The 14693-nt window shown below is 49.3% G+C and overlaps 1 protein-coding gene across 1 annotated transcript; it reads right to left on the minus strand.

Moving 5' to 3' along the window:
* Positions 1 to 56: 56 nt before the first annotated feature.
* Positions 57 to 14672, minus strand: E2F4 (E2F transcription factor 4). Its single transcript, XM_052798159.1, has 10 exons — positions 14491 to 14672; positions 12658 to 12767; positions 11940 to 12103; positions 11374 to 11415; positions 8510 to 8571; positions 7895 to 8180; positions 6623 to 6814; positions 5378 to 5425; positions 2731 to 2775; positions 57 to 2386 (listed from the first exon to the last, which is right to left on the minus strand). The coding sequence occupies exons 1-10, from the start codon at positions 14635 to 14637 to the stop codon at positions 2271 to 2273; spliced, it is 1212 nt and encodes a 403-aa protein (XP_052654119.1). The 5' UTR covers positions 14638 to 14672; the 3' UTR covers positions 57 to 2270.
* Between the last annotated feature and the right edge of the window lie 21 nt (positions 14673 to 14693).

Genomic DNA, 14693 nt, shown 5'->3' on the forward strand with positions numbered 1-14693 from the left:
CCCCCTCCGTCCGGGCTCGGCTGAGGGGAGGCACCGGCTGGGGCGAGGTGGGAAACTCTGGAAAGTTTTTTGTTTATTCACGTCAGAGAACACTGTACAAATATTACAGGCAATTTTTTTCTTTCCTTGCAAAAAAAGTATAAAAATAATCTTTATATATGAATCAAAAGTTCATTTGCGACTGTAAATTTTTCTCTAGGTATCCTTTTCCAAAGGTTGTCTAACTGGTGGTGGCAAACATGAACACTCAGGAGGAGGGCAAGGGCCAGGCAGTACACAGAGAGCTCGAGCTACACCAAAGCCACAGAGCCTAGCTAACGCACGCACAGGACCGAGGGATGTCGGTCAGCTTCCATGCTGAGGAGGGAAGGTTCGGGGACTAGCTGCACGCAGGCTGGAAGTTCACTCCCCTGCAGGGTCCCACGCCACGGCTGTCTTGCCGGCAGCAGCTGCCCGCTGCCACACTAGAGACCATCCCGTTGTTCCTCCTGAATTCTTCAGGCTTTTCCCAAAGAGGACACCGGTGCTTCAGGGCTGCAGAGAGGGATGGCTCTTCTGGAGGAGTCCCACACAGAACAGGATGGTCCGAGGAGCCACCTCAGGGGTGCACATCCCAAGCATATACTCTTCTCACTTCTGTGGGCTCCAACAATTGAAGACTTTACATCCCATATTCCTGGTGCTCCAGCTGGCTGTGTGGTTCACAGGCGGTGAGCAGCTAAGCGGAGAAGTTAAACATCAACTGGTTACACTGGCTGCAAGCTACCTGTCTGCAATGGCCAGCCACACTCCTGGCCTGGTGCTCTCTTCAGTAGTTTGCAGAGCAGGAAAGGCAGGACAGCTGCTACCACATCAGCAGGAAGATGTGCAAAACTGGACACTCAAATACAGGATCTGACTGAAAACCAAAGTCAGGGCTTGCAAAATACAACACAGATCCATCAGGGCATTTTACTCCAACTAAACTGCACAAGGTCCAAGACTGGTACCACCTGATCATCGTAACGAACCCAACAGCAGACCTTCCATTACAATGGAAGAAGGTATGAAGAAAGCAATGAAGAAAATCTTGCAGAAAAATGATGCAGAGAAAGCATCACACTAGGTAGCAACCTGCCACAGGATCAGGAATTGGGAGTGTGGGTATGGATAATAGAGGAGCAAATTCAAATATACAGAAAGGCTGATCCTGAGCAGATGCCAAGAGAAAAAAAGGGGGGGGGAGCACTATTTTGACAACACCTACATAACTTGTCACAGCACAGTACTACTGAATTGTTACTGCTTGGTCGCCTTTCAGACAGTTGAAGGCTCAAGTGCAATGGTTGGAGAAGACAGCTATTTGCAAATATGAGCAGGCTCTGATGTACCTGGAGTACCTTACAGGCACCAGCTGGAGCAGTCTTACCCTTTCAAACATCTCTTCACTCAGGCAAAAACAAATAAAAAAATAAAATAAAAAACCCCAACATACTGGCACCTCTTCTTTAGCCCTGTAGAAACAGCACAGCTGCTGTACAAAGAGCCAGAGCCCCTGGGCTCATGCATCAGCAGACTGGTGAACGCACAACCAGCATTCCTGCTGATGCACAAGCAGGGAAAGACTCAGCTCCTGGGTCCTACTAGGAATGCTCAACTCCTGAGTCCCACTAGGAGGCACAGCTGGCTAAAAAAAGTGCTTTTTCTTGCAAAACATACTAGCTTGGTCTTGAGTCACTGGAAGAAATGGACACTTTGGTACCTTTCCACCCTCCTCCCCCGTCGTTGTCATTCAGAAATATAACCACCCCAATCTGAACTGCTCACATTGAGAAATCTAGCTAACTACCTCCGGGCTTGTGAACTGACCACAATATTAGGGCTCCTTGTAGCAGCTGGTACCTAGGAGGTGCAAAGTGCCTCTAGGAGTGCAGGAAAAACCAAGGCATGCAGATTTGAGAAAGCTCAGAGAGGCACATGGGCAAACTCTACAGGTGAACTGGGAACACTCAAAACACAGACCCTTTGAAGTGAGACCCAGGATCCAGTGGAGAGAGAGATACGGTGGAGCGAGTTGCACATGCACCTTGCACGTGCAACAGAGGAAGAGGAAGCAGCTACGGGGAGGCTCCCGGCCTGCAAGTCCACATCTCTTGGTTCTGAGTCCATATGAGAGCATCTCTGAATCGCTCACTCATTGAGCTCTAGCACAAAAGGAATCCAAAAATAGACACTTTCCAAAGAGTTACAAAACGGTCTGTGTTTGCGAGGCTCACAGCCGCACTGAGAAGTCAGAGGTTGAGGACAGGCACGTCAAAGAGGTCACAGACGCCTTCACTCTCATCCAGGTTATAGATGTAGTCGTGATCTCCAGGTGGAGGGGAGAGGCGGAGCAAGGGAGCAAACACTGGGGAAAGAGAAGCCCACGGTTGGTTACTAAACTCAGCACTCCCACACTGAGCCAAGAGCTGCCAACGGGCGCTGAGCTGCGGAGCCACGAGGAGGCCACCTCACAGTAACAGTCTTTGAGCTTGCTTCAAGTCAGCCTTGCGATACGGAAGAGACAGGCTCTTCTGGTCCTCACACCCCTCGCAGGGACTGGCAGGACAGTGAGAACAGAGTCTGTGTCCAGAGCCCAGAAGAGATGAGGGTGAGTCTGCAGTCGCAAGACTGTCAGCTGGGTAAAGTCACACAATGTGGGCTTCCTTCCCTGGAGAGGCCACACCATGAGGAGGAGACTCAAAGACTCACCTTCAGATGACATCAGCTCTTCCAGCAGTTCGGAGTTCATACATTCTGGGAAAGAGACAAGCATGGTTAAGCAACACACTCTGCTTTCCTGGTCTGCTCGTCTGTAGTTTCCCACCCTTCCCAGGGTGGTCCTCGCCCTTGTTATCCCTCCTCTGGCTAAGGCACAGTGTGTGCAGCAGGCAGTGGCGAAAGGAGGCTTGGTCCTCCTGCCACAGGCAAAGGGAAATCTGTGTCAGACAATTAAAGCTACATCAAAAAAATTCTGCAGGAGGTTTCTGCTTGCTTTAGCTCAACCACACGCCAGTCTCCTTCATATGACAGGCTGTGCCTTACCCCTGCACTGGCATGCTAGCTGGTGCCCCAAACTCCTCCAGAGGAAACTCCTCAACGTGCATCTGAAGTTGAGCTGGTAAAGCCTGACATATTCACAGTCCTCAACTACCCACCAACTTTGCTAACAGTGGGGGAAAAAAAAAAAACAAACAAATGAGCTGTTCCAGAAGCAGTAGAACTAACGAGCCTCCAGCTTCCTCCAGAGTTGTGTCCTTTGCCCCCTTAATTTGCTCCCCTTGCCCCACGGCTGCGCTGTGGCTAATCCAGCCATAGGCCCTGGCAGATTCACTGGCTGCCTGCTGCCAAACAGAATGAGCATCTGAGCTCTGCACATCCTTCCTTAATGGGCCATTAACTCTGTTCTCCTCTACTGCCCACACAAAACTGTAAAAAAATTCTCTCTGAAATGTCATTCCTTCCTCCAGTATTGTTACTCTTGGCTAGTAGGTTCACGAGGCACTTGAACGGTAGACAAGCAGCCAAACGAAGCATGTGCAAGTCAATCTCTTTTCTTGAAGAAACTAAGCATTTGAAAACAACTTTCTGAATACTTCTCTCACTTTACCAAGTTAAGATAGTGAATATCTAACTCAGTCTAACTGGGCTGATGAGATACTACCCACACTTGAAATAAGCTTTCCCAAAGAAACTCAGATGAGCCCATTTTCAAGACACTTATCCACAGCAGGCTATTTCCCAGAGGACAGGAACCTACCTGTCTAATTCAGTGCCATGAGATGAGAGAATTCCAACACTGAGCAACTAGACAGGACTAATACGAGCTTCAATAAATAGCAATTAAATGCAGAACCTGCATTCTTAGATCAGGGCTGGTAATATAGCAGGGTGTGTATATGTGTGTGTTGAAATCCAGGTTTCTTCCAGGATACGAGTTTAAAACAAGCAGTTATTAAGTACCCATTTAAAAGAGAGAGAAAACCACGCAGAAAAAGTAATTCCAATACAAAACACTAAGGAAGAACTGCAGGCTCTTGCAGCTTAAACTGCATAGCCTGAAAGCAGCCACCAGTGCCAGGGCAACATTACTGGGATCACACAGGGATGAAAGAGGCTGCATGGACCATGCTGCAAGTCCCATTTCTCTGAGCTCTGTAGTGTTCCTTTTTTCCAGTCCTGAGTTTTGCCTCTGTAGCTGTTGACTCTCTTTTGTCCTTCACTCCTGGATCGCCACCTTCCCCCTCCAAATTGGGAAGAATACTCCATAAAACAACATACGTTACCATAGACGGCAAACACCTCCTTTTTAATAGTGCCCACATAGTCACACAGTACAGTTAGTTTAAGTTAAGCTAGATCTGCACAGGCTGGGGCCTTGCAGCAGTTTATGTCTCACATTGCGAAGTCACATTTATTCTGCAGATGTACTCAGTCATTACCAAGACCTCATCCACCATCTCCAGCAATGGGCACTGGGCAAGGAGGAAAGGTGCACTCCAGGCCAACTGGGGAGGCCAGGGCTCCTAGCACACAGATCGGAGGGTCGGACGTGCACATTTGGGACTGTGGGGTTTTTACACAAAGGCAGCACTTTCACAAAGCACCTGCTAGAACACAGAACTAGGGACTGTTGTTGTACATATCCTGTCACCACAGAAGTGCTTGTGTGTACTCAGCTCTGCCTAGCTGTGGGGCTAGAAAGTATTCTGACAGCACTGAAGGGAAATGAATGTGCAGATAAGAAGAGTTTCCCAGTTTAGGCTTATGTTAAATCAAATTCCTTCACCTCTCCTGCCCTTAGCCCAGAGTCCGTCCCACCATTAGGCAGTGACACCCAGACATTCCTTGGGCAGAGGCAGAACTCCTAACACAAGTTAACAGCATCCCCTCCCCTACTGCTCCAAAATTACTAGCACCACCAAAACCACAGAGGGATATTTTGAAGAGAGAAGACTCTCCCTAGATTATTTGCTTGGATTAGCCTCAGGCAGGCTACAGCTGAAACAAGACTAACAGGGATTTTTCTTTCACTTGGTGCAGACAAGTTGGAGAAGGAGCATGGGAAGCCAGAGCACAGATTAGCGTTGGCATGGGGACAGGAAAGCCCTCGTCCGCACACTGTAGGGCAAACTCTAACAGAGGTTGCTGGCAACATGAAGACAGAAAAATACATACAGAAACCAGTAATTTTAAGAGTGCCTAACTACAAGTAGAGAGCCAGCGGCCACCAACAACCACAAGCACCATAGAAAACCACAACCCCAAAAGAACCCAAAAAGGAGTGAATAAAACGAGCTGTCCCACTTCTGTGGGTAGATGGGCACAGAACAAAGCCATGGTCAGGGAGTGAACATACCTCTCGTTGGATCAAACATCTCTGACAGCTCTTTGGGAAGTTCCAGTACTGCAAATACAACAAACCAAATGGTTTGCATCGTTACACGAAGAGTCTGAAATGCTTTACAGCACAATCACTTACTGTCCTACTGTACTCCTTATGCACCCAAATCATCCTACACCATCCAGAAATTCTGCTCCCACACCCCATGTCACATACTTCTGCTAAAATGATAAGCAATAAAATACTTAAACTCGACTACTTTAAAATAAATCTGTAGGAGCCCTGGGACATGAACACGTTATCACAGTCAGCAGCTCTAGAATAATTCCCTGTATGTAAGCCTCATACAGTGTCAGCTTCCATATACCACCTCAATTTATCTTGTATAGGATGAGGGCGTGCCTTTAGAGTCAGCACAGGCCCACTGGGAAATGGTAAGCTATACACATGTCACAGGCCTAATTCCACAATCAAGACTACTCCAAGATGAAGACAGACAGTTCACACTTCTCTCAGACACGCTAGCAGCAGAAGTATGACAAAAGCACTGTGTGAGCTACATTTGAGGAAGATCTCCTCTTCTAACCATAACCCTCTAACCTAGAGTGTTTCTGCAGTGAAGGTATGCTTCAAAACGTTAAAGCAGTGTGTCTTACCTAGAGGACACTTTTCTCTCCTTGGGCCAGCCTGCCATTTCCTGGCATAGAGCTCAAATGTCCCTTTTTTGAAGCCCATTTCACCTCGCCAAGCACATCAAGGAGCTCCCCAAATATACACTGCGAGATCATTAAGACCGCAAGATGACTAAAAATAGATGAAGTATTCCTAAGTAAAGGAGGAAAACAGAGACAAGAGCTCTCCTAATACAGGAAAACTCCCCATGAGTTACAAAGGTGCTCTCAGCGATGGCTGGAAATTCTATAGCTTCATGCAGTCTCAAAATTGGACCTTGCACTACAGAAGGGACTGAAAGGGAATAATCCTACATGTAACAGCAAAGACGCGTGTCATGCAAGTGTCCCTCACAGATTTTCTAGTATCGACATCACAGAAAGTGGCAGGACCCTAGACATGATAGAGTCACCTTCTCACCAGGTTCCCCAGCACCCTCACAGGGAAATGCCTACTCATCCCTTGCAGAGTCTGGCTGACAGCAAAGGCAGAACGGAGTTCAGCTCCTTCCTCCAGGCCTAGCAGCCTTTCCCTCGCTCCAAGCAGCATGCTTTTGGAGCAACGCATGAAACGAGGGTGCATACTCACTTCCTGTGGGGTCAGGCTTGATGGGCTCAAAGGAGGTAGAGGGGCTGGGTAGGACGGAGATGCTGTCCAGCGAGGCAGAGGACTGCAGTGGCTGTGTATCTAACCCAGCTGGCTGGCTGGCCGATGCGGATGCATTGCCGAGGGGCTCAAAGTTGCCACTGCTCTTGGACTCTGCCGCTGCGACACCGCATTCTGGAAAGAGCCACAGACACACACAAGAATGTCATCTCCCACCAGCCCCAAAGCAAGCAGCTGCAGCACAGACCAAACCCTCACTGGCAATGCTGGCCAAGCACAAACAGCTGCATAGGAAGGCGGCTTCTTGCTTTCACCCAGCAAAAACTCCCAGGTCCAGCTGCAGTTCTGCTGGAGAGCAGTCTTGGTGGTGCCAGGCTGCACGTAAGCCAAGAGCACACTCTCACAGCAATTAACACAAGCCGGGTAGTAAGTTACACCAGGAGAAGCGTGGCCAGCCCACTGAGGGAAGTTACTATCTGCCTGCTTGGGCCTGAGGCTGCACTTGGGGTATGGTGTCCAGCTTGGCCATCCTCCAGTTCAAGAAAGATATGGAGAAGAACCAGCTGAGGGCTACCAAGATGGCCAGGGGGCTAGGGCACATGGTCTACAAGATGGGGTGGAGGGCGCTGGACTTGTTCAGTAAGGCAAAGAGAAGTCTAAGGGCAATCTAACAGCAGCTTGCAGCTACCTGAAAGGCAGCTACAAAAATTAAGAACTTCTCAGTGGTGCCAAAGGATGTAATGTGCAGAACAGGCATGAGATGCAGCTCAAAGGATCCAGACATCAGGAAAAAGGAATTCACTGAGAGGGTGCTGCAGCCCTGGAAGAGCTCACCAAGGAAGCTGGGGATCTCCACTGCTGGAGGCTTTCAAAATTTAGCTGGACAAAGCCACAAGCAACCTAATCTAGAATTTCTGACAGTCTTTTTTCAAACTGAAAGTTGAACTCGAGACTTGAAAAGACCCTTTTACAAACTTCTGCTAATCAATGAATCTGTGTGATTAGTCTCTCCCTCACCACTGCTCCTACAGGCTGCCACTACCCAATAAGCCAAGTGTCTTATTTCTGTTAACACAGCCAGTCCCACTAATCAAGACAAAAGAAAAGGCTCGCTGCAGCAAAGGCAGGGGTGCCTCCCTTGCCAGGAGCTGACAATGCCGCAGGACCAGCAGGGCCAGCCCCAGCCAGGCCAGGGAACATACTCTCCTTTGTCAGCCACCATCCTGTTTCTGCCTCCCGTAGCCTCCCTCTCACCTGTGCTTGTGGCTTTTTGCGCGGGAGGGCTATGGTCCTGAGTGCTGGTAGGTGTCGGTGTAGAGGGCTGGGTGCTGCTGGGAACGGATGCCTCCTGGAAGTGTGTGAGCGGTGGTATCTGTGGTTTTGAGGGTGCAACTGCCTGGCACTGAATGAGGTCTTCAGGGGGAGGGACAGGTAGTACAACAGGAGGAGAGCTCCAAGCATCTTTGTTTACTAAGAGAACATCAATGGGACCACTTGTGCTCTTCAGATGGATCTGATACTTCTTCTGTCCATTTAGGCCCTGAGAAAAGTCAAAAGCAAAACACAACCATACATTAAATGCCCTTTTCAAACAGAACAGGAATTTCCCAGAGGCAAGACATGCTGTCCAGACAGTTCAGCATGGTTCCACACACAATTCCACTGACTCCCAGGACTATCCTCTCCCCTGGTGCTCCTCCAATTACATACTTCCAAACAACAGAGCTTCCTGGCAATTATTTAGTATCTGGAGCCTTCCTTGGGTTGGCAGTTCCTCCAACTCCCATCAGACCCCTGACTGCCAATTTCCAGCTTGGTCACCCCCCACCCCCCCCCCACCCCCCCGCACTCTGCCCATTTATCACTCACCTCAGGGATGGGAACCTCCAAACGGGTGCCTGATGGGGCTCGAATAGCAAGGAGGGTGTCTCCTGTGAAAACAGACTGGTCAGCATTCAGCAGGCACAAACTGTTCTGACAATAATTAAGCACTGACAAAGGGCCCCTCCTCAAAGCCCCATATCTCCTGCCCTCTCTTCCATGGAGGACTGCCATTTACACCCACATGAGCTGCTAAGCATATCATACAGCTCCCAATGTGCCAGCTGCCCAGGGCACAAAGAACCTGTGAAGTTTCTCCCAAAGCAATCCTAAAGTTTTTTAGCAGCATCCTTAACAGGACTAACTTTTCTTTCTCTCAGAAGGGCTGGCTTAAATTCACTCTTAAGAACATTTGAATCCTAAGGGAAGGATCCTTCATCCTGTTGTCACAAGCTTTTAGATGTGAATTATAAACAAAAGAGCGCACAACTCAAAGACCTGCACTGCCAGCAAAGAGATGGTGTCGAACTAGGCTCAGGAGTGAGGCTGCCAACAGCATGGCAACCTCATGCTGGAGTACCAATACCCAAAACCAACACTGCCCAGTCTCTACCGGCGAGAGAGCTGCCTGGTGTTAGCTGTATTGGACCCTGCACAGAGCCCAGCACATGCAGGGCTGGGAGCCAGACTGACAGCATCCTTCCTTTTCAAGTTCTGCAGCTCCTTAAGACCTGTGCCCCCAATAACACAACAGTCACAGGCAAGCAGCTTCCAGTCCGTATCCGGGTTTAGAGAAACGTGAACAGAGAAATAGCAGCGCTGTGAACATTAAGACATATTCAGACCGAGCAGCTAGCAGCTTTCACTTTGAATGTTTAAGGTTTAGTGTGGTTAGTATTCACACTTCACCGGTATTTTGCATTAAGCTTCACTTGATAATTAACACAGAAGATCCCCAGAGCAATGAGAGGGAGTGGACAGCAGAAGAGCACATCCTTTAATTTCAGGCAAGCAATCAAAGGTCAGATCAGCAAAAGGTACAGGGATTAAAAATACCACAGGATTTGTCAATAAGATGCGATTCCTTTAACAAATCTGCATTTAAGAAAAATATTGTTAAGAGACAAAAAAAGCACAATAAAGCTTAAAGACACAAGCTCGAGCTTTAAGACCTGTTAGTTTCAAATACAGGTGCTGCATTTCTATCTCCCTTGATAGCTATATCCCAAATACTTCTACAAAACAGTGTACAGTGTGTTTCCACTTCCTTTTTCATTCTGCAAGTGGAAAATGCATCACAGCAACAGGAAAATTATGTTTCCCAGTCGCTAAAAACTAACATATTCTTACTTTTTTTTTTTTTTAATTAATCCAAATAATGAATCCATATTTGACAAGAGTCCAAGCATGGAAATCTTCAAGCCCTAACTCACTTTGAGAAAGCAAGTTCAACAGCAGTCAATCAGAAAATCCAGGAGCTGAAATTCAGCCTGCACCACAGTTCAAGAACACAAGAGGTCCAAAAAAGAACCTCTGCAAGGCTCAGATGCTCAGGAGAGGAAAAAAAAAGTGATGTAAGGCATATTCATACAGGCAAACTGAACAGACAATGGAAAAACACGGATCAAGCCTTTGTTCTAGAAGGAATTCAGATCTGCCCTAAGTAAGATCTAATCTCTGCGCATTTTGGTGAGGTCTGACTTCAGACGCAAACTGGTTTACAAAAAACAGGTGCAATAAAATGCAAAACACTCAATCAACCAAGCAATAAGCTGTCTGCTGGTCTCCAGTAAACTCTTCCAGACTATTACAAGTTATCTGGCCCCAGGCACTGTCAAACTGAAAACACAACCCCTGCCCCCAAAAAGGGCTAGCTTAAATAAGAAGAAACAGTAAGCGAAGGGGGTGATGATGCATAAGTTACCAGCAGGAACTTGAGCAGTATAAAGTCTGGTGAACAAGGACAGCACACAAAGGCAAAAATGAAAAATAGAAGAGCTGATGAAGTGTAGGGTGAGAAGGGTGCTTGGAAGAGACAAGGAGAGAGTCAGACAAGGGTGAGATTATGCATGGCTGGGGGACGTTAGGGTAAATAGCTTCAATCTCTGCTGCAAGCAAGCAGATGCAGGTTGCCTGGGGTCAGGAGAGGTCAGGTGTCCACCGAAGCAGAAAGGAGCTGCGACTCCACACCACTACAGCTGAGAACAGTTTATGTACTGCAGGCTGCTGTATTGCACGCTGGCCACCGGGGATTTTTTTGGGGGGGTTCTACAGCTACCATCAAAATTGGCAATAGAGAAGAAACAGAGACTCCTGTGGGTTTTCTTCACTTTTGCCCCACAGAGACAGGACATATGGCTTTTCATAGAGGCACCTCACAGCTTTAGGAAGGCAGTACACAAGGGAGTGAGGTCACAGCAAGCGGTGTATTCCCTTCTGCCCTGCTCTTCACTACCTCCCTCTTGCATTCTTGTTGGTAGAGGGCATGATGCAACTGAGGGACCACTTTTTATACTATTTCCTTGCTTACACCCAGATTCCTACCATGCAGTAAAATTTGCTTCCTATTATTAGAACATTGTCCACCCAAGCCCTTAACATCAAGGGCTTCTAACATAACACACATACACATGCATAGTGACACCCAGCAAAAAGACTTCCTTAGGAATAGCAGCAATGTTCCTTTAAACACAAGTAAAAGAAACAGCCTGCCCCCTCTGAGGGTGACAAGAAAGATACAACTCAGTAGTACACAAACCCAGGATGGCATCAGAGCTCGCACTACATTTAACTTAATGCTGTTGGGCAGCCCGTGGTCTGCTGCTTCCTCTTTCCTGAAGAAAGGAGAACAGCTGGGACAGACTGATAGGACTGCAATGTTACATCTTTACGATGCAGCACCATTTCCTCACCTGTGAAGCACTTGCAGATATCTTCATGTGTCACGTACGCTAATGTTTCCAAGGTTAAGGAGAAAGGCTGCAGCTTCCTGCGCAGACAGAGAACTCAAAGGGCACCTGGCATTTCCTTCCTGAGCACAAGAAATGCCATTCCCAGAAGGCTCTCCATGCCACACTCTGAAGTGGTCTGCAGGCAAGGTCTGCAAGCTACATACTCGTCAGAGCTGACACCCTAAGACAGGCAAGCCACAAGAGCAGCTCTGCACTCAAGAAAGCAGCACCTGTGACTCGGAGAGAAGCACTTTTCTCATCATGGTAAATGTTAGTGTTTTTTACTTCACAAAGCCAGACGAGAAACCACATGCCACAAAGAAAGCTGGTTCCCAGGCTGGACAGAGTTACCCTAATTTCAAAGCCAGGTGCTGCCTCTGGAGCCTTTCAGTGCAGATCCTCCAGCAGCAACAGGTCACCACCACCCCTCTGCCCTCAGCAGGGCAGCACCAACCCAGCCCTCAGGTCCCTGCCTTCCAGCCCAGCAAGTGAACACGGAGACAGAGTAATCAGTTCACACAAAGGATATCGACTGTTCTGCACATCTTCTGTAACGTTTTTGATGCTCTGCTGAACCCACATCTTCTGCTGCTCCAGCTCCTGTTCCCGCTGCTCCAGGTCCTCTATGTCTGCCTTCAGCTCGATAAGTTTGTGAGCTATTTCACGTGTGTTGCAGCCAGGACCCACCCCTCTGGGTAAAGTAAAAAGGAGTGACAGGCATCAGCCTCTGGAGGCACTCAGACCAGCCCCAACCTCTCAGAGTAGTTGCCACCTTCCTTACTGCCACCCCTGTCATACGTCAAGGCTGGATCGCTCGGAAACCCTCATCTGTACCCACTCTAGATCTCCACCTTCCTTCCAGCACAGCAAGGTCTGGTACATCTTCCTACATCCTGCAGACTGGCAGGGCTTTCCCCCATCTCCAGTGCCATGACAGGCATCTTTTCTAGCCCAAGGTGCTGCAAATACTTAGTTTGTACCAAAATAAGAGTTCTGCTGTAAGAGACACACAGTATGTACTTCAGCTTTCCTCATTACTACCATCAGCATAGCCCAGCTGGGGGAATTACAAGCGTGCACAGACCACTGAGGAACCTTGCTCCAAGCAAGGCATTTTAACCCCAGTGTCACTTAGATAACAGCCTCATGAAGCCCTGCTTGCCTGAAGAGGAGCAAGGCACCCGTACGACAGGATCCAGGACTAGGAAGGACCTGTGAACGATTTAGACCTTCTCTGTCACTCACTTCCACTGGATGCTGTTCTTGGATTTCTTCTCGATCAACCCGATGCCTTCCAGGACATTTGTGATATCGTAGATCCGTCGCTTCTGTCGCACAGCCAAGGTATCTGCAGCCTGCAAAAAGGTTAGACACTGAACTCCAACCTCTCAGTCATGTTTCAATCCTTCCTGCCTATCAGATTAATTCCTAGCCAAGCAGTCTGCTCACCATCTCATACCTCTCGTGTCCCAGCGCCTCAAATTACAAAGCCACATTCTCAATGTCATTACAACCATGAGAAGCCACTGCCCCTTCATTCCCTTTCTTACCCAGCCACCTCCCCACTAAGCACAAATCAAATTCCAGCCACCTTGCTCACGGTGGATCCAAAAATCACCGTTCCTCAGCAGCGCTAGAAGACACTAGTCTGGCAGCCTAAAAATTCAGTGCTCCTTGAGGGTAAAAGAGATGGGCATGGGAAGAGGAACACAGAGAATTGTCTGCATGACTGACAACAGTTCAGTGAAGTCAACATTCAAAAGGTCTTTTCTAAATCTGATCTGATACCGCTTGATAGAGAATCAACACCTTCTCAAGAGGCAGATTCCTCTGTTTGAAAGATGCAGTGCTGGGAGGAGAGTAAGCATGGCTGTAAGGCAGGAGCTCCTGAGCAGGCCTGGGACTTCCCTGCCTTGCTCACACAACTCTCCTCCCCTCGGTTTTCGGGACACACTGGACTGCACCGATACACCTGTTTCTGCTACCACATGGCAACCAAGCACCGGCAAGAGTTAACATGTGCTGTACTAGCACAGCCAGGACCAACAATGTCAGTTCCCTCTCACCTACCAGTAACAGACCGGGACTTCAGAGACCCTACACAGCACAACTGATCAAACCACACTAACAAATACGAATGCACTTAACAGCCATTTTAAGCAAGAAAATATTGCCCAAATCCAAAGAGAACAATTTGGCACAGGAGAGGAAAGAAGCCTACAGCCAGGAGACTCCTCCAGACCATGCATCTTCAGAGCTTTCTGACACTCATCTGCTGCTTGTGAAGGGTCAGAGCGCACTCGCACGCATATCCACCTAAGAGGTATTTGTATAAACCACAGCAAAGGAACTTCACCTATAGAAAAGGCCAAGGTTTAAGTACCCTACATGCCACAAAGACAGAGTTACTTCCTCTAGGTGAAGATCTTCAAAATGCAAAAGCAAGGCATGTTCACAGGCCACTTCTCCACAGCCTAAAGGCATCAGGGACAACCTTTGGCAGAGATGAATCTGACCACACTCCCCTTCCTGCTCTATGCCAGGGCGGGACAAACCGCAGCGGTGAGGAACAGTTTCTAGAGGTCTCTCTTTCTATATGTCTCAGAGGCTCTACAGGGCTGGATCATTTTGGTGCTGGTGATCAAGTAGCACCTTGCTGCGGGGCAAGAATGCAGAAGAGAAGACGACGGCGAAGTGGGGCTCCAACTGAATCACACAACTGCCTGCAACGTCAGGCAGGGTCCGCTGCCTCCTCTTTCCTGGGGAAAGCGGAGGGGCTGGGTGGGGAGAACTGCTCGGAAGGAAACGGCGGGAGGGAATATTAGGGCGGCAGGTGCAGAGCCCCCTCTGCATGCCCTCAGCGTGGCTGGCAGCTCTGCCGTTCCCCCGGGGGACCCCCCCTTTCCCTGCACCTGCTGCACCGGGCGCTGCCGTGTCCCGACTCCTCCCCCCACTCAAAACCTGCCTCGGCCCCCGGAGAACCTGGCCCGCAGGAGCTCGGCTCCCCCAGCAGCAGGACCGCGGCCCGAGGCGGGAGCTCCCGCAGAGCCCCCTACCCGGGGGCGGCGGGGCCCTCACCAGCTTAAGGTCGAGCACGCCGTCCTTGGCCTCCTGCAGCAGCGACACGAACTTGGTGGTCAGCAGCCCCAGGCTCTTCTCATGCCGGCTCGGCGCCCCCGCAGCCCCGCTCCCACCCCCGGGGGGCTGGGGCCCGCACTCCGCCATCTGCCCGCCGCCGGCTCCGGCCCCTCCACGCTTCCGCTTCCGGGGCCGCGGGGCAC

This window comes from Harpia harpyja, chromosome 9 (assembly GCF_026419915.1).
Source record: "Harpia harpyja isolate bHarHar1 chromosome 9, bHarHar1 primary haplotype, whole genome shotgun sequence".
NCBI classification, from domain to species: domain Eukaryota; kingdom Metazoa; phylum Chordata; class Aves; order Accipitriformes; family Accipitridae; genus Harpia; species Harpia harpyja.